The 17,345-nt window shown below is 47.7% G+C and overlaps 1 protein-coding gene, 1 long non-coding RNA gene and 1 other non-coding gene across 4 annotated transcripts; all 3 read right to left on the reverse strand.

Moving 5' to 3' along the window:
- Window positions 1-4,631: 4,631 nt before the first annotated feature.
- LOC120687092 lies at window positions 4,632-4,770 on the reverse strand. The gene has a single exon (XR_005680590.1). It is a non-coding gene; the product is annotated as a small nucleolar RNA Z247 (small nucleolar RNA).
- Window positions 4,771-8,939: 4,169 nt separating this feature from the next.
- On the reverse strand, window positions 8,940-9,871 carry LOC120684459. The gene is made up of 3 exons (XR_005679307.1): window positions 9,690-9,871; window positions 9,255-9,556; window positions 8,940-9,179 (listed from the first exon to the last, which is right to left on the reverse strand). It is a non-coding gene; the product is annotated as an uncharacterized LOC120684459 (long non-coding RNA).
- A 698-nt stretch (window positions 9,872-10,569) lies between these two features.
- Window positions 10,570-14,800, reverse strand: LOC120684458. 2 transcript variants are annotated; one of them, XM_039966317.1, is made up of 4 exons: window positions 14,295-14,800; window positions 13,697-14,176; window positions 12,603-12,658; window positions 10,570-11,815 (listed from the first exon to the last, which is right to left on the reverse strand). In XM_039966317.1, exons 2-4 carry the CDS (start codon window positions 14,120-14,122, stop codon window positions 11,629-11,631), a joined length of 669 nt encoding a protein of 222 aa, XP_039822251.1. In that variant the 5' UTR covers window positions 14,123-14,176; window positions 14,295-14,800; the 3' UTR covers window positions 10,570-11,628. The 2 variants fall into 2 exon arrangements, with proteins under 2 accessions (XP_039822251.1, XP_039822252.1); XM_039966318.1 differs by lacking the exon at window positions 14,295-14,800 and having other exon boundaries at window positions 13,697-14,280.
- Window positions 14,801-17,345: the final 2,545 nt, after the last annotated feature.

The raw sequence follows: 17,345 nt of genomic DNA on the forward strand, positions 1-17,345 counted from the left end.
ACGCACCGCGGCCACCGGCAAAGCTGCCGCGAGCCCCTAACAAGGAAGACGCCCCCCTGCAATGCAAGGGCTCCCATCTCGGCCGCACACGTCCTATCGAACGGACGGTAGGTGCCCAGGCAGTGGACGGTATCGATTGGCATCTCAAACACCGTCCCCCCGTGGGATCGCCATGCCGCCGTCCCCGCCTCCGACGTCCTTCCTCTGGAGACCTTGCCGCCTCCGCCGCTGATGCTGCACTGGCATCGTGCGCTCCCAGTAGCGCGTCCCTCTTTTACCCCCGCCGGCGCCAGCTGCAGGCACGCCATGCGCACCGAACAACTGGAAGCTGCCACGGCAAGGTTGTTATTAGCAGCCAGGACGGTGCTCCCTCTGGGCTTCTCCTCGCCTCCAGTCGTTCGGGTGGCGAGTGGCGGCGTCGGTGCAGCGGGCTCTGCTGCAGCAGCTCACTGCCGGTTCCGGGTTCCAACCCTGACGAGCTGAGGACGACCGAACGCTGCGCGGCTGCGCCGCCGGTGCGGCGTTTCGGCGTGTAAAACTCAGAGGCGCACTAGGAGGAACGACGGAGCCCTATCTTGGGTCTCTCGGTCGGTTGCGTGTTAATTGTATTGATGGAGGAAAAACCCCTCTCATGGCTTACATATATAGCGTGAGAACAAACAGGAGAGCCGGCCAAGGATTGCTTTACAAGAAAGAATAATTCTATCTATAGTCAGTTCTATCTATAGCACTCCTTGGCCGATACATGTCCTTGTTGTTTCACGTTACAAACATGGAAGCTTTCACAATTACAATTTTCCTAACAACCTCCCTCAATCATAACCTTCTTAGGTTAAGATTGGTCTTGAAATTCTCCAATAACCTTACTGATAAAGCTTTCGTGAAGCCATCTGCAATTTGATCTCCAGAAGGGATAAATTCAATTTCCAAGAGTCTCTGTGATACTCTTTCCCTGACAAAATGAAAATCAACTTCTATATGTTTAGTTCGAGCATGAAACACTGGATTGGCTGACAAATATTTTGCACCAAGATTATCACACCACAGTTTTGCAGCCTGTGGACTTTTAACTCCCAATTCTCTCAGCAAAGTCTGTACCCACATCAATTCTGCAGTTGCATTAGCCATAGCTTTGTATTCTGATTCAGTACTAGATCTCGACACCGTAGCTTGTTTGCGTGCACTCCATGATACTAAGTTTGACCCAATAAAGACAGCAAAACCTCCTGTAGATTTTCTATCATCTACATTGCCAGCCCAATCAGCATCTGAGAAAGCACTTACTAGAGTCGACATTGACCGATGTATATTTAATCCCAACTGAGTACATTGTTTTATATACCTCAATATTCTCTTAACAGCAGCCCAATGAACTGTAGTAGGCGCATGAAGAAATTGACAAACTTTGTTAACCGGAAAAGCTATGTCAGGCCTTGTAAGTGTCAAATACTGTAATGCACCAACTATGCTTCTATACTGAGTAGCATCATCTGGACCCAGAAGAGATCCCTCATGCAAAGATAATTTCTCACTAGTAGACAGTGGTGTACTTATTGGTTTACAATCGACCATACCAGTTTTCTTCAACAAATCATTAGCATACTTATGCTGAGTTAAAACAATTCCATTCCGTACCTTTTTTACTTCAATGCCGAGAAAGTAGTGAAGATCACCTAGATCTTTTAAAGCAAAGTCTTTCTGTAAATCCTTGAGTAGTGCCGATGTGGCTTGATCTGTTGAGCTAGCCACAATGATATCATCCACATAAACAAGAACATACGTAGTTATACCTCCTCTGTTGAAGATAAAAAGGGACGTGTCTGCCCTTGAAGGTTTGAACCCGAGATCCACAAGTTTAGTGCTTAATCTCGAATACCAAGCCCTTGGTGCCTGTTTCAATCCATACAAAGCTTTATCCAATTTACAAATGTAATTCTCTTTACCTCGTTCAACAAAGCCTGGAGGTTGTTGCATATACACTTCTTCCTCCAATATGCCATGTAAAAACGCATTATGAACATCAAGCTGTCGTAGACTCCATCCTCTGGAAACAGCAATAGATAGAACAGTACGAATGGTAGCTGCTTTTACCACTGGACTAAAAGTATCCTCGTAATCAAGCCCATACCTTTGTTTAAAACCTTTAGCTACTAGACGAGCTTTATATCTGTCTAAGCTTCCGTCTGCTTTGCGCTTAATTTTGTATACCCATTTGCTGCCTATCACATTTATGCCTTTTTGTGGAGGAATTAAGTGCCAAGTTTTATTTTTTATCAAAGCATCATATTCAGTCTGCATAGCCTCTTTCCACTGTGGATCATTTATAGCTTCCTCAACATCATGTGGTTCACCAGTAGAAGAAAATAAACTGTATCTAATAGTGCCATCAGTATATACCTTGTCTTTGCGAATTCCACTTTGCAACCTTGTTCGTGGTCTTGTAATTTCCTGAGGAGGATCAACATCTGTAGTCTCTGTAGACTCTGCAGGCTCGACAGATGATCCTGGGATATCCACATGCACTGATGCAGACGCACTCCCATGCTGCCGTTGTGGCAGGTGCTCCCCCGCTCGCCGGCCGCTGGTCGGAGAAGCCGCGCGGGCGCTGGTCGCGGTGCCAGACGCGGATTGGCCTGGCGCTGAAGACGAGTTCGGCACGGCAGCAGGCTCGGAGTGGCCTGCAGGCGCCTGGGTTGATTCCTCGGGCGATGCAGATCCCGGAGTGGATTGTACAGCGCTAACAGGACCGGAATCAGCCTCATGTCTTGTGTGCAGGGAACCACCAATATTTGGTATGTCTCCTGCACTTGTTTCCTGAGTTTGGTCATGATTTTGTTCCTGCGGTACTTCAAGAAGATCATTAGCAATATCAGGTGGATAATTAGTAAATTGGCCTACTAAACGTTCTCCTCCATGAGTCGGATTTGATAGAGTAGGATGAAGGCAATGAATTTCGGAGCGAAGTTTAGCTCCTGCGTTGGGATGAAGCTTTGAGAAAGGAAACACTGTTTCATCAAAAATCACATCTCGTGAAATATATATACGCCCTGTAGAGACATCTAAACACTTGTATCCTTTGTGAAGAGTGCTGTAGCCAAGAAAAACACATTGTTTAGATCTAAATTGTAACTTGTGGGTATTATATGGGCGAAGATTTGGCCAGCAAGCACAACCAAAGACTCTCAAAGATGTATAATCTGGTTTCTGTTGAAAGAGAAGTTCCAAAGGTGTTCGATTTCCAATAATTCTACTAGGCGTGCGATTAATTAAGTAGGCTGCAGAGAGAAAAGCTTCATCCCAAAACTTAAGGGGCATGGATGCATGAGCAAGAAGAGAGAGGCCAACTTCTACTATGTGACGATGTTTTCTTTCGGCAGAGCCGTTCTGTTGGTGAGCATGAGGACATGAAACATGATGGGTTATGCCAGCTTTGCTAAAGAATGAATTAAGCTTATGATATTCACCTCCCCAATCAGTTTGCATGGCTAAGATCTTTCTATTGAAGAGGCGTTCAACTAAAGCTTGGAACTCATGGAATTTTTGAAATACTTCTGACTTAAATTTCAGAAGATAAACCCAAGTAAATTTGCTAAAGTCATCGATAAAGCTCACATAGTATTTCTTTCTACCAACAGATTCCGGCGCATGACCCCAAACATCAGAGAAAACAAGTTCCAAAGGATATTTAGAAATACTAGATGAAGTAGGGTAAGGAAGCTGATGACTTTTTCCTTGTTGACATGCATCACACACTAACTCATTTGAGTTTTCTCTGGAACAAGGGAGATTATTGCTACTAATAATTTGTTTAACAATAAACGAGGATGGATGTCCAAGACGACTGTGCCATCTCGACTCAGATGGCTTGGTGGTGCTCAAGGCTTGTTTGACTGATGACGCAGGAAGGGGGTAGAGGCCTTTGTGACACCTTCCTTTAAGAAGAGTATTCTTCGTTGCCTGATCCTTGATTAAAAAGAAATTAGGGTGAAATTCAAGAAAGGCAGAGTTATCAGTAGCAAGACGGTGAACGGAAACAAGATTTTTCTTGGCTTGTGGAACATAAAGAACATTGTTTAGATGAATATCACGACTAGGAGTATGAACGGTAGTATGACCAATATGACTAATATCCATACCTGTACCATTCGCCGTGTGGATCTGATCTGATCCGTGGTACTTGTTCTTCACCGTCAGCTTCTCCAATTCACTTGTTACGTTGTCAGTGGCACCGGTATCCATGTACCAATTAGTGTCCACCCCATACGAGTTTGTTGCTGCTGCAACCAACCTTTGATCTGGAACATAATCTTCGTCGAACCTGTGCCAGCATTCTGCAGCAGTATGTCTTTTCTTGAAGCATACCTGACAGAGCAGTTCTCCATCAGATGACGCCCTTGGGTTGTTGTTGTAGTTGCGGTTGGAGTTGTTGTAACCTCCACCACGTCCTGCACCTTGGCGCTGAAAATTCCCTCCAGAGCTGCCGCGACCTCCTGAGTTGCCGCGCCCTCCAGAGGTGTAGCCTCCTCCACGCGATTGGCCTCTGCCACGCATGTTCCTGCCGCGACCACGGCCGCGACTAGCAGAATTGGCGGAGCCTCCCTGGTTTCCTCCATACACAAGATCCATACGAGTCTCGAAGCTGAGAAGCTGTGAATAAAACTCACCAAGAGAGATCGGCTCCACACGAGTGCAGAGAGATGTGACAAGGGGATTAAAATCCTCGCCCAATCCAGTGATGATATACTCGATCAATTCTTCATCTTCAAGCGGTCTGCCTGCCGCCCTCATATCGTCGCCTAGAGTCTTCATCTTCCCGAAGTACTCCGCAACGGACGAGCTCCCTTTTTGGGTAGTCGCCAAAGCAATCCGTGTATTCACGGTTCGTGCTCGCGTCTGTGACGCAAACATGTCTTCTATGATCTTCCATGCTTCCGCAGCCGTCGCACATGTAGCAACCTGCGAGAGGATGTCTTTTGACAAAGAATTTAGTAGGTAGCTAAGGACCTGTTGATCCGTTGCTTCCCAATCATCTAGTGCCGGGTTCGGCACTGTCACCTCCTTGCCGTCTGCTCCCTTGACGACGACTTCCGCCGATGGTGCCTTGGAAGCACCGGTGAGGTAGCCTTGTAAACGAGCACCGCGCACCGCGGCACGGATCTGGGCCTTCCACAGCGCATGGTTGGATTTCGTCAGCTTCTCAGTGACGGGTTGACCAAGGAGTGGATTGGCGGCAGAGGAGGATGAACTAGCCATGACAGATGATCAAGGGGATTCGATCTGTTTAGGCTTTGAAGGCTCTGATTACCATGTAAAACTCAGAGGCGCACTAGGAGGAACGACGGAGCCCTATCTTGGGTCTCTCGGTCGGTTGCGTGTTAATTGTATTGATGGAGGAAAAACCCCTCTCATGGCTTACATATATAGCGTGAGAACAAACAGGAGAGCCGGCCAAGGATTGCTTTACAAGAAAGAATAATTCTATCTATAGTCAGTTCTATCTATAGCACTCCTTGGCCGATACATGTCCTTGTTGTTTCACGTTACAAACATGGAAGCTTTCACAATTACAATTTTCCTAACACGGCGGACATGTCTGGGCGGCGCGCGCACCACCGCTGCCGAAGCAAGCGAGGCGCTGCTGGCTGCCATGGAACCGCCGCGGCCACCGGCCAGCTGCCACGCGCCGGTGACGAGGAAGTCGACCCCGCGATGCTTTAAATCTGAGCCGCACGAGTCGCATCGGACGGACGGGACGAGCCCAGGGGGGCGGACGGTATTTGAAAAACCGTCCACCCGGCGTCCTCCTCCGCGGTTCGCCGCCGCGCTCAGGGGGGACCCTAGCTTCAGTCCCCTTCTTCGTGAGCGTCTAGGAGCCTCACCCTCTTGCATCTAGCCGCCGCCGCTGCCACTCTCCTATGGTGCCTGGTGTTGTGGAGGCGTAGGGGCCGACCGCGACGCGACCGGCCGGCTCCTGGGCGCGACTGGCCGGCGGTCCGGCATGGCGCGTAGAACGATCCTCTTGCATGTGCATCGACCTGCAGGATCACGAGTATCTATCCTAGTATGGCGTGGACTCGAGGCCTCGAGGGACGGGGGGTTGCAGGAAGGAACAGGCGTCGCACACGGCGAGGACGACGATGGCCGTAGCATGCAGCAGCGAAATCTGAGCCATGTTCGCTGGCAATGGATCAGAGAGCAACTTCACACACACAGAGAGCAATCTCGTTCAAATTCATGTCCATTTGTTAATCAAGAAATGCTACGGCCGTTGCTGTGTTGAAGACCAAGGATGAGTCTGACAGAGCTAGTCAAGAATAAATGGTACAGCCGTTGTGCTTTGTAGAAAGCATTGCACTCTGAATCTAATTTTTGGTAGAGAGAATGACAAGACAGTGGAATTTGTATGTTCAATGAAGCAGCATGTTTGGATGTGAGCAGATATCCTGGAAATTTGCAGGGCTCTGAATCAAATTCATGGAAGAGCCAAATGACAAAAGTATGTACCATAATACCATTTTAATCTTCAGTGAAGCAGCATATGTTCATGTGAATATGCATACTGAATTGCAGGATTGTGATTCTGTGTACATAATACAGTGATGGCCGGTGTTACGATATGGAAGAGGAAGGAGAGAATGAACTGACCGTTGTATTGAGAGAGGCCCTTTGGGCATATATATACATGAGACACACCCCAAACCCTAGAATAGAGGAAAAGACTATACTACCCTTGACTATTATACTCTAACACCCCCTCTCAAATGCAACGTGAATGCAATAACGTTGCATTTGGAGAGTTGATACTAAGCACTAGACTAAAAAGAAACAAGAAAAAGATACATCCAAGTCTAAAATCTTGATATCGTCGAAGCGTGCAACTCTTGAACATGTCATGTAGATGAGCTCCTCCACAAGAGGGTATTGCCTTCACAAACCAGTACTTGAGCAAATACCTCGAGTCTTCACAAACCAGTACGTCGACTCCTCAAACACGAGCCTTGCTTTGGAGAATTTGAACTCGACGAGATTAGTGATGTGCCAAATCAAGCCAAATGGGATGAAGATAAAATCACAGCAGCAACTGTGATACTATCGTGATGATGACTATGAAGGCCACTTGGTCATGATGTGTAGCAAGAAGGCTACAAAAGGACCAAAATGACAAAGATGCATCAACCACGGCGACGAAGATGGGTTGCCACACATCATGGCAAATCTGAAAAAAGAATGTAAGTGGCTGATTTGGCAATTTGAGATGTGAACATGCACGGCTTTAACGAACTGAAGATGTTGCAATTGGACTTGGATTGACAATGGTTTAGATGATATAGTGGCACAACATGGCAAACTGAATATATGGATGGACTTGGATAAACGAACAGCGGAAATATATGACACAATATACTATGGATATGCAGCAGCAAGCAAAAGCAAACTATGGATGGAATTGGCAGTAGACAGCAGTAAGCACACGCAAAAGATGACAATTTCAGGTGGACTGAGATGCAGGTGGACAGAGGAAACTAATGGCCTCAAGACAGCAGAGTAATATACCAGCACTACTCCAATCTTGAGCAGCAGGGAGAATTGGCAACAGCACGTCCGCAGCAGATGATTTGCAGGCAGATCCGCGGCAAGGAATGGAGCAGCAGATGCCGCCTGATAAATGAATCTGCAGAGAGATAGCCAGCCAGCAGAGCAGAGTACGTAGCAGAACAGCAGACCAAATCCGATCCCAGATGAGCAGCCGCACTAACGATGCGGAGCAGAGGAGCGGACGGATGGCTCTGCGGGAAGATGTGCTGCTGCGGAAGGACGAGCAGGGATGGCGGCGGTTGTGATGTGCGCGCCGGCTGTAGACGAGGCAGGGGTGGCCACGGCCGTAGAGGGTAGCAGACCGGCGGCAGATGGCCGCGACGGGTGGCGTGCGGGGGAGCCGCGACGGGCGGCGTGTCCGCGACGCGCGGATGGCAGGCGGCCGCAGACGGAGGACGGGCCGCCGCAACGGGTGGCAGAGAAGACGACAGCGGCGGATCCAGACGGGCAGGGGCTATTGCTCCCCTCCTGCGACCGGATCGACGACGCGAGGATGAAGACGGCCGGCGGAGATGAGGACGGCCCCCTCGATCCGCGGCCGGGGATGACGAATTGAGGCCCGGCGGCGGTGGAGATCCCGCGGGGAGGCCGCGATGGGCAGCAGTGGGAGGGGCCGCGACGGCGGAGATCCGCGGGGAGGTGGCCACCGCAACGGCGGCCGAACGGGCGGCCGGACGAGATGCTGCTGCTGCTGCTACAACGAAGACGGCACCGCGACGGATGGAGGCTGTGACGGGCGGCGAAACTTGCTGCTGCGACATGACTAGGGTAAGAAAAAAAATGGGTTTGGGGCTGAGCGATGCCGCCCCTAGGAGCAAGACGAAGCTCCCGGGGGCAGCGCAGCAATGGCGAGTCGGCGATGAGGGTGGCGGACCGGATCTAGGCAACCTCAAGCTCTGATTTCTTGTTACGATATGGAAGAGGAAGGAGAGAGTGAACTGACCGTTGTATTGAGAGAGGCCCTTTGGGCATATATATATATATATATATATATATATATATATATATATATATATATATATATGTATATATATACATATGTATATATATACATATATATACATGAGACACACCCCAAACCCTAGAATAGAGGAAAAGACTATACTACCCTTGACTATTATACTCTAACAGCCGTAAGTACAAAGAACTGTAAAAATTTGAAGAAATTGATATGTTATATGTATATGATCTCAATTATATTTTGTTGTTTGCGCTACAATAAGTTTGATCTGAACCACTTTTTTGTGTATCGTTCCGATGTTCCTTATATCAAGTTCAGTCATCCTTTAGATCAGTGATGCGAAAAACTACAAAGGCCAAACGGATAGTAGATTGTCGTCAGAATGCAAAAGGATGTCTAGTTCTGTAGAATGGACTGAATCACTGAATAATTCAGTACTGATGTTTGTTTGGAATGCTGACTGTACAGTAGAGCTACATATGTATGTCATGTCCCCTTGCCATGTGCTTTCAGCTTCAACATTCAACGAACTCATTTCAGTATTGCCAAGTCTGCAATAACCTCATCTTCTGAATCAATCATTTTCCTGTGTATCTTCATAATTTCTTGCCATACAGAGACACTGAAAATGAGTTGCTAGTGTCAGGTATCGACACAAAATGTGTCATCTGAATGAGCAATTAAGATCAGTTGTCACCTTGAAGTGTCTACTGCTGTAAAAGTCTTTCGTCTTCAGTCCACACTGTTGCATGATCCTTCTGTAACCGATTCAATGTCCGATTCCGATTCCATGTATGCAGGTTTCTTTAGTATCGGCAGCCGTTTCTTGCCATGTAGCATCTCAAGAACATCTGCCATGGTGGGCCGGTCTGCCCGATCACTCTGAAGGCACAATAGTCCCACCTTCACGCACCTTTTAATCTCCCTTAGCTGAGACCCTTCATACAGCTTTGGATCAAACACCTCCTCCATTTGTCTAGCTTCCCAAGCGTCCCAAGCCTGTCACCAGAAGACAAATATGCATAATATACACAGTACAGATGACAAGCTTAGTTGAAGCTCACCAAGAAACAATAGCATATTGAACATGATGTTGCAGTATAGATGCATCCCGCCATGTATAAATACTTACCCATGCACATAAAAGGCGCTCGTAAGGCTGTATATTTCTGCACATAATGCTAATGGTATTAATGACAGTGACTCCAAAAGCGTACACATTGTTCATCATTGATATAATGCTGCTTTCAAAACACTCTGGAGGTATATATCCCCTGAAACCGATGGTAAAATAAAAAGAAAGACCTCAGCAATGAAAAAGGAATGAACATAAATGCACTGTACTCAGGCCATCGTAGATTTTTAATGTGAATTGAAAGGGCATCTTACAATGTGCCTAGTATGTCGTCACAAGTGATCTCACCATCATGCAGAACCATAGATATATTAAAATCAGTAATCTTAGGATTCATATTAGAATCTAAGAGGATGTTGCTTGGTTTCACATCCATATGTACAACGTGCTCTTCATGTAAGTAATGTACACCTTGGGCTATCCCGTCAATTATCCTGAAGATGGAGCACCAAGCAAGTTGGGACTCTGCAAAATTACTCAACAAATTTAATTTAAGACAAAATTTACACGATCGAGATGTACTATGATGAGAATTTCAGTAAAAACATGCCGCGGATAATCTTGTCCAAGCTTCCATTAGGCATGTATTCTTCAACCCAGTGATATCCTTTAACTCCACCATCTCCTTTTTTATGTCCATATCCCAAAACTTTAACTATGTTTTTGCGCTGAAGCTTTGAATCTAGGAGGTGGCAAATTTCTTGATGGCCACATCCTTTCCCTCATTGAGTACACCCTAAAAAGTATAAATATCAGTGTGTATGATAAGCTTGTTATAGGGTACGACACAAATATATCATCATAGCAATAAAAAATAAAATTAGCATCATCGCGGAAAAAAGGATGAGCATACAAAAATCTTAGTGAGTACCTTGTAGACCTTACAGGAGCTACCCATCCCAATGATGTTTTTGTCATTTATAGCGGTATATAACTCTGATAAACTGAACTTTTTTAAGCCTGTCATGGAAACATAAATACCACGTAGTTCAGGTTATGCAAACATGAAACTTTAGTTGTAATATTCAGTTTGAGTGCACCGAGCGGTAAACATTGATAGATTTGAAGGCAAACGAGTGACCATTGGTGATGATAGGTACTAGCTAGTTAGCCTTCCAAATAAGTAATGCATGGAGAGGAATTTTATATAATGAAGAAAAGATTAGAGGATAGTAAAATCTATATGTGTTTGTATCGATCACTTCTCATTTTGATCGATGATGATGAATTGATGATTAATGAGTGATATAGTGGTGATTAGGTTTATTAACTCGGAGTTGTATTAAAAGGATGGAAGAAAAACCCTGTTCACATGGAAATTTCGATCAATAGATCGATGAACTGGGAGGTTTTTGGTTTGATGGAAGCTTAAGAGTGAAAACTCTGCATTTGTTGGCAGATCTCAGGAAAAAACCAAGGGTAGATAATTTGTCCAAGACATTCCGGAACTGTGGCTGTGGGAGTACTAACTTAGCAAAGAAGCCACATTATATCATTTATAATTTTAAGGACACTGTTGCTGCACTCAACTTGGCATAGAACAAATTATATATAGGATAAATTGTCTGTATCATTTTTAAAAAACTAAATATAACACAAAAATGCAAGTGATACATGGATATAACACTAACTAAAAGCATATTCATCTATTAAATTTAACGTTTTCACGTTCTCTATCGGCACCTTTTGCTATGCAGCTTTGTGGCTTTGTAACATGCGACTTCATGTGTGCAAAGTTGCCAGCACAGAAGCATGGGATCTAGACCACTTTTAGCCTCCACGGCCCACCCTAGTTTGTGTGGCTTTTAACCTTTGTGTAACTGTTTCAAGAGCGTTCCTGCCTTTCAAGTAGCTAGTGGCGAATTTGTGTCTAAGGTCAGAACTACTTGATCTTATTATTAGTTGGAATGCTTGCGTAGATATAAAACAAATGTGGCTAAAATATTGCATACGCGCACATACACAGTTGTGGGCTTGTAGCCACTGTTAAGATCAAACAAAACTTTGCACAAGACGTCACCTTACCTTTTTCTTGAAACAAAGACGTCACCTTACCAAATAAAGTAGCAAAAGGCGGCTCACTTCCTGGTCGTACTTTGTTTTTCTCACCAATCAATTCAGATCTGCCATTGCCATATGATGAAAACGATTGTTTGCAAAGGTTAATCCATTCACTTTGCATCAAACAGTGACTAGTCAAACAAAACAGATAATAGCCAGAGTTATTTTTGGAAGTGCTCTAGGTTAAGATGAAGCATACATCTCCTGTCTGCATAAATTTATTCCCAAACGATGATGTAACTGCTCCGTGGAGTAAAAAATTAGTACCCAACTACAAAATCATTGAGTTGGTTTATAATTTACTCCCGCCATTTTAAAATAGCGCTTTGTCGGACCCAGTGCAGTATGGAAACTTAAACTTTTACCAGTAATAATATCTGTTATGTTACATTTATGTCCATGAATGTATGATTGACATAATAAGAGAGTGTTTTAAAGATTCGTCAAAAAAAGAGAGTATACTTTAAAATATGAATCTTCTATATTAGCAAGTTGCAGAGGTATGACTCATGTTTTCCATAATGAATTCGCACTCTAGCTTGGAGTAGACCCCGGTATAGTTTCCCAGGTTTGTCAGGAATCTTGCATGTGAACACTGTTGCATGTACTATATTGTTAACTCAATACAATTGCTTTGTCTACAGCGATGCAAGCTTATGCAATATGATGGTGCAAACATATGATTTTCGCAGGGCTAGATGCAACATTGGTGGTTGACCTATTTCTCGCGGATACATTATAGTAGTGCACCGGTGACAATGCATGTGGGATAGGGAAAAAACCGAGACCGCTCGGAGCAAATATATGGAGTTGATGTCATGGCAAAGAGGATAATGCCCATAGCCATACCTAGGATCATTGGTTGATTGAACGCTATGTGATAATAACTCCGTAACTCCTGTATCCTGAAATAGTGAAATAGTTTAGTAGTTATGGTATCCTAGTGAGCCTAATAAGAAATATGTACAATGCAATTAACAAAATAAATTATGTTGTTGCATAAGCCTAGAACGAAGCCGCCAAGATCCACCGGAAATAAGCAAAAACAATTATTGAAACATCTCTAAAATTAGAGTTTGTTACTTATGTTCTTGCAAAACCTGGAGAGGGATAAAGTTCAGCAAAAATTGCTCAAAAGGCCCATCTTATTTGTTGTTTCCATTTCCCCTATGTATGATTTGCTACAAAGGCCGTCTTTCGGTTTTCCTCGTTCATGCTCGAGACATAATCTATAATTCGGTTTTCACTGAAGCCACATATTTGGGTCATATATGGCACCTTGTTTGGATATGCGTGCTTTGCATGCATGGTAAGCGACTATATATCATTGCAAACCTAGAAATGCAAAAGGATACAAAGCAAAACACGATCAAACAACAATTGATGGTGATGAAGGATACACACATTAATTGATAATGAGTATATAAGGATACCGGATCGAGCCAAATGTTGCCGAACTATCCACTTGTGGTATCAATAAAAATAGTGTCCAAATGAAGGGGCCAAAACGACATAAAGGTAGTAGTAGTGGTTGCAGTAGTAGTAGGTGGTGGTGGAGGGTGGTAGTGGTGGTGGTGGTCGTCATAGTAGTATATAGCAGATTGGCCTTTGCTATGAAATCAATTATATAGGAAAAAATTCACTACCAAAATAATTAAGAGCTTTTGTACAATAATTGTAAAGTACCAATGTGTACTTTTTGGTACTTTTACCTTAATTTTTTTAAATTAGTATTCGGTCCCACTTTTTAGTACTTAGTCCCACAGTTTGGAAGTACCAAGTACTTTATCCTAGGTATTTCTAGGTATTTTCTATCTTCACCACCGTAGAATTTTATCAGATAGACGGCTCCTATTTTTTTAATTATTGTAAAATTTCTCAATAATCAAAGTCAAAATAACCTTTGGATCTTTTCTGAAGTTTAGGAATGGTCGGGTTTATACCTGTGGCTGCCGGGGCGGAGCATGACCGCCAGCCTGAATCGTTAACAGCACGATGGTGGTGTGGGCGTTGATGGCGAAGGACGCCATCATCACTTTATTCAAGATGTCATCTTTGACCCGGCGCAGCTGCTTCGACAGGTCCCCGGCGGCGATGAGGCGGCGGACGGTGGTCCTCTCCTGGCACGCGGCGACAAGCTTGAGGGCCTGCTCGAGCGTCTCCTCCAGGTCCTCCAGCGCGCCGCTCATCGCCGGGCTGCCATTCATCATCCCCGTCTGCTGCAGCTGCGACAGGATGGCGCTGAACCTGAGCACCCTCTTTCTGATCTCGCGGCACTCGTCCTCGTTGTGGCGAGCCTTGTCCACGGCGTCCTTGATCTTGAGCCCGATTTTGACGATCTTCTCCACGGTGGCCACCGGATCGGCCATCGATCATCTATGCCTGCCCCTCCTGTCACATAAGGCAGGCAGTACTAATCTGCACTGCAAGAACAAACACCTGAGCTCAGCAAGACCAAATAGAGAGTAATTAATAACTTTCTTGTCGAGTGTAGGCGTGTAGCAATACGATCAACTAAATGCATGGATTGATTCTTCTCACCAATATCTCTTGGTCACTGCTTTTGGCAGTAGGACAATACGAATTCATGGTTTTGTCCGGCGTAATCTTCCCTGCACACAGATTTACAGACAGAGCTCCCCGATGCTGCCAGGTTGAACCGGAACTGGAAGCTGCCATGGCACGTTGCTGGCCAGGACGGCGCTCCCTCTGGGCTTCTGCTCGCCTCCAGTCGTCTCGTCCGGGTGGCCAGTGGCGGCGTCGGTGCAGCGGTCTCTGCAGCAGCAGCTCACTCTTGTACAGAGAAGCCAGAGAAATTTAACGAACCTTGATGGATCGACACCATCCGTGGCCAATGGCGACCAGAGCTCCCGCCGCCGCCGCGGCGGTAGAACCAGGCCCGCCGAGGCTGAGCGGCTGCGACATCTCAACAAACACGTGTCGGGTAGCCGCCGGCGTGAACCTTGGCCTGCCACCAAGAGAGCAGGCGAGCAGGCTTCCAAGCCTCTGCTTCCCCTGCGCACGACCTCTGAATGACTGGATCCGTCAGAGCTTGAAGACGAAAACGTGATGTGCCGCGCAATCTGGACCGCAGAAGCGCGATCGAACGGCTACTAGCCACCCAGGGGGCGGACGGCATCTGAAATACCGTCCACCCCCGGTGCCGCATGAAGCGCTCCGGCCGTCCCTGGCGACCCTCCCAATGATCTTGATAGCTTCCTGCCGCTGCATCTTGCACGCAGTAAGGGTCATCGAACAACGATGACGAACCCATGGGTCGCGGGAAAAATGAAGACCGCCTCCTCTGCTTCGTGCCGCAGGCCGTGGGCCCGTGGCTGGCCGGGGCGCCGCCGCGTTCCGGCCATATCCTGCCTGCGTCTCGCTTCGTCGTCTCTTCCTCCTTGATGCTGCGCGGCCAATTGTGCCATGGAGCACGACCACGTAGTCACGCAGTCGTCCAGTTGGCGAGGCCGAGGGACGGCATCGGTGAGGCGAGCTCTGCTGCAGCAGCTCGCCACCGGTCATGCCCTCCGCGCGGCACCGGGGCAAGCACCACTCCTCGCCGGACGCCGGTGCGGCGTTTCTACGAACATGTATGGCCGCGCTCGCACCACCCAGCCGGCCGCCGCCGGCGCCGGAGCGGGCAAGCCGCTGCTTCTCCCAAGCCACCGAACCCCGCAGCCACCGCCCACTGGCAAGCTGCCGAGCGCTCCTGACGAGGAAGACACCAATCGACGCACACAATCTCGGCCGCCCACGTCGCATCGGATGGACGGTAGGTGGCCAGGGGGTGGACGGTATTTGAAATACCGTCCACCCAGTCGGTATCGCAAACACCGTCCACACTTTGGGAGCGTCGTCCTCCGCGGCTCGACGGAGCGCCGCCGCGCTCTGGGTTTCCGACCACTTCCTCGTGAGCGTCTGGGAGCCTCGCCCTCTTGCATCTAGCCGCCGCCACGCTGCTGGAGGCGGAGGTGGCGACCGCGACTAGGTGCTGGGCGCCGCGCATCGCGGCGACGGCCGGCATGGCAGGCGTGGTGTACGCACCAAGCTCTCTAAAGACGCCAGCTCCTCTTCTTCTCTCCATCCCATGTCCCGCCGGAGATGCGCCGCCTCCAGCCCCGGCCGTCCGCAGCCGTCTGCCTGAACAGCACTCGCGTCCCGGTGTGCTCATCCTCTGGCCGCCCTCGCCGCGCGTGCGGCGTGCGCAGCCACCAGGGGGCCACGCGTGTCCGCCCCTGTTTCCGACGGCAAGACGCAGGCGCGAGGAACATCGCGTTGCCTCCTCCTCCAAGGGGTTGCACGGCGAGAACAATGGCGGAACGTCCATGCCCTGCTGTCGTGCATCTCTTGGTACGTCGCTTCGATAGAACAAGAAGGAGAGTGTGATGATACATCTTGAATTGGTGAAGCTCACTGTATCTTCGTTCTTCACACCGAGTTGACAAATTTGTGTTCGTAGAGGCCGCACCGGAGTTTGTTGATTAACATTTCCTGGAATGGTTCTATTGAAAATTTAATTTGTTCGTTCAAAAATGATGAGAAACATTGTAGTCTTGCCTAGTAGAGCAGTGGCGTGGTACAGGCTAGCGAGGAGACACGGGGCTCAACGACCCGTCTGAGCAGACAGATCCATCTGATCCCCCTTTATCTGATTCCCCTTCATCTGATTTCCATTTAACCGCCCATTTCTTTGGGGTCGGCAACTCTTCCTTGCCATTTAGTATCTCAAGAACATCCGCAATGGTGGGCCGGTCAGCCCGGTCAGCCTGAACGCACAGCAGTGTAAGGTTGATCTCATCTGACCCAGTGCTCTTGCCCTTTCGCTGGCAAGTGGGCCCCCCTTTGCGTAGCGCCAATATAAAAAGGAAAGGATGACGAGGGGGCACGGATGAAGGTTCGCCGTGCCTCAGTTTTCCAAGGACCCTAGACTCGATCCGATCTGAGAGATGGCGCTGAAGCAAAGGGAAGGTTCCACGCCGCTGCCTCTGCGACTTCTCCATCACCACCGTGATGCCGCTGCCACAGCACCACGCCGACGCCGTCACCACGACGACTCATCTACACCGCCCGTCGCTGCCTGTGCGCTGCCTCCAACGGCGAACGAGGTCACGCTGGAGTCGTGGACAAGGTATGTCTCACAGTATAGAAAATCCCGCTGATCTACTCCTAGACGTCCTAAAGATTCTAACAATGGTATCAGTTAGCCTCGATCTAGTGTGCAGATCGAAGTGAGAAAGATGGATCTGAACTCGGATCGAAAGAATCAAAAGAAAAGGAGGGTTTTCGGTTCGACGAACCCTAACCCTAATCGCAAGAACAGAATTAATCCGATCTCAAATCGGAAGGAGAACGGAAAAGAAGAATAGAATGGATTCGATTTAAATCAAATCAAAGTAGGCGAAATCCTAACCCTAGCATGAAGAAAAGGACTGGCTCGACCTACATGGTCACGCCGCTGATCACCACCGCCGGTAGTCACTCGACGCCGTGCGGGAAAGAACAGAGGCACTGCTCCGGGCCACCTTGCTGGCGCTCGGGCTCGAGCACTACCGCAAGGCCACTCGACTGTGTCGCGTTCATCCTTGGGCG

This window comes from Panicum virgatum, chromosome 8N (genome assembly GCF_016808335.1).
Source record: "Panicum virgatum strain AP13 chromosome 8N, P.virgatum_v5, whole genome shotgun sequence".
Taxonomy (NCBI): Eukaryota; Viridiplantae; Streptophyta; class Magnoliopsida; order Poales; family Poaceae; genus Panicum; species Panicum virgatum.

What these genes read in the sequence shown, in the direction of transcription:
- LOC120684458 (XM_039966317.1), bottom strand. Translation starts at nt 14,122, where the DNA reads ATGGCCGATCCGGTGGCCACCGTGGAGAAGATCGTCAAAATCGGGCTC. An exon ending in CTCCGCCCCGGCAGCCACAG is followed by an intron (nt 12,659 to 13,696) that starts GTATAAACCCGA and finishes TCACTATTTCAG; the next exon opens with GATACAGGAGTTACGGAGTT. An exon ending in CAATCAACCAATGATCCTAG is followed by an intron (nt 11,816 to 12,602) that starts GTATGGCTATGG and finishes TGGCAATGGCAG; the next exon opens with ATCTGAATTGATTGGTGAGA.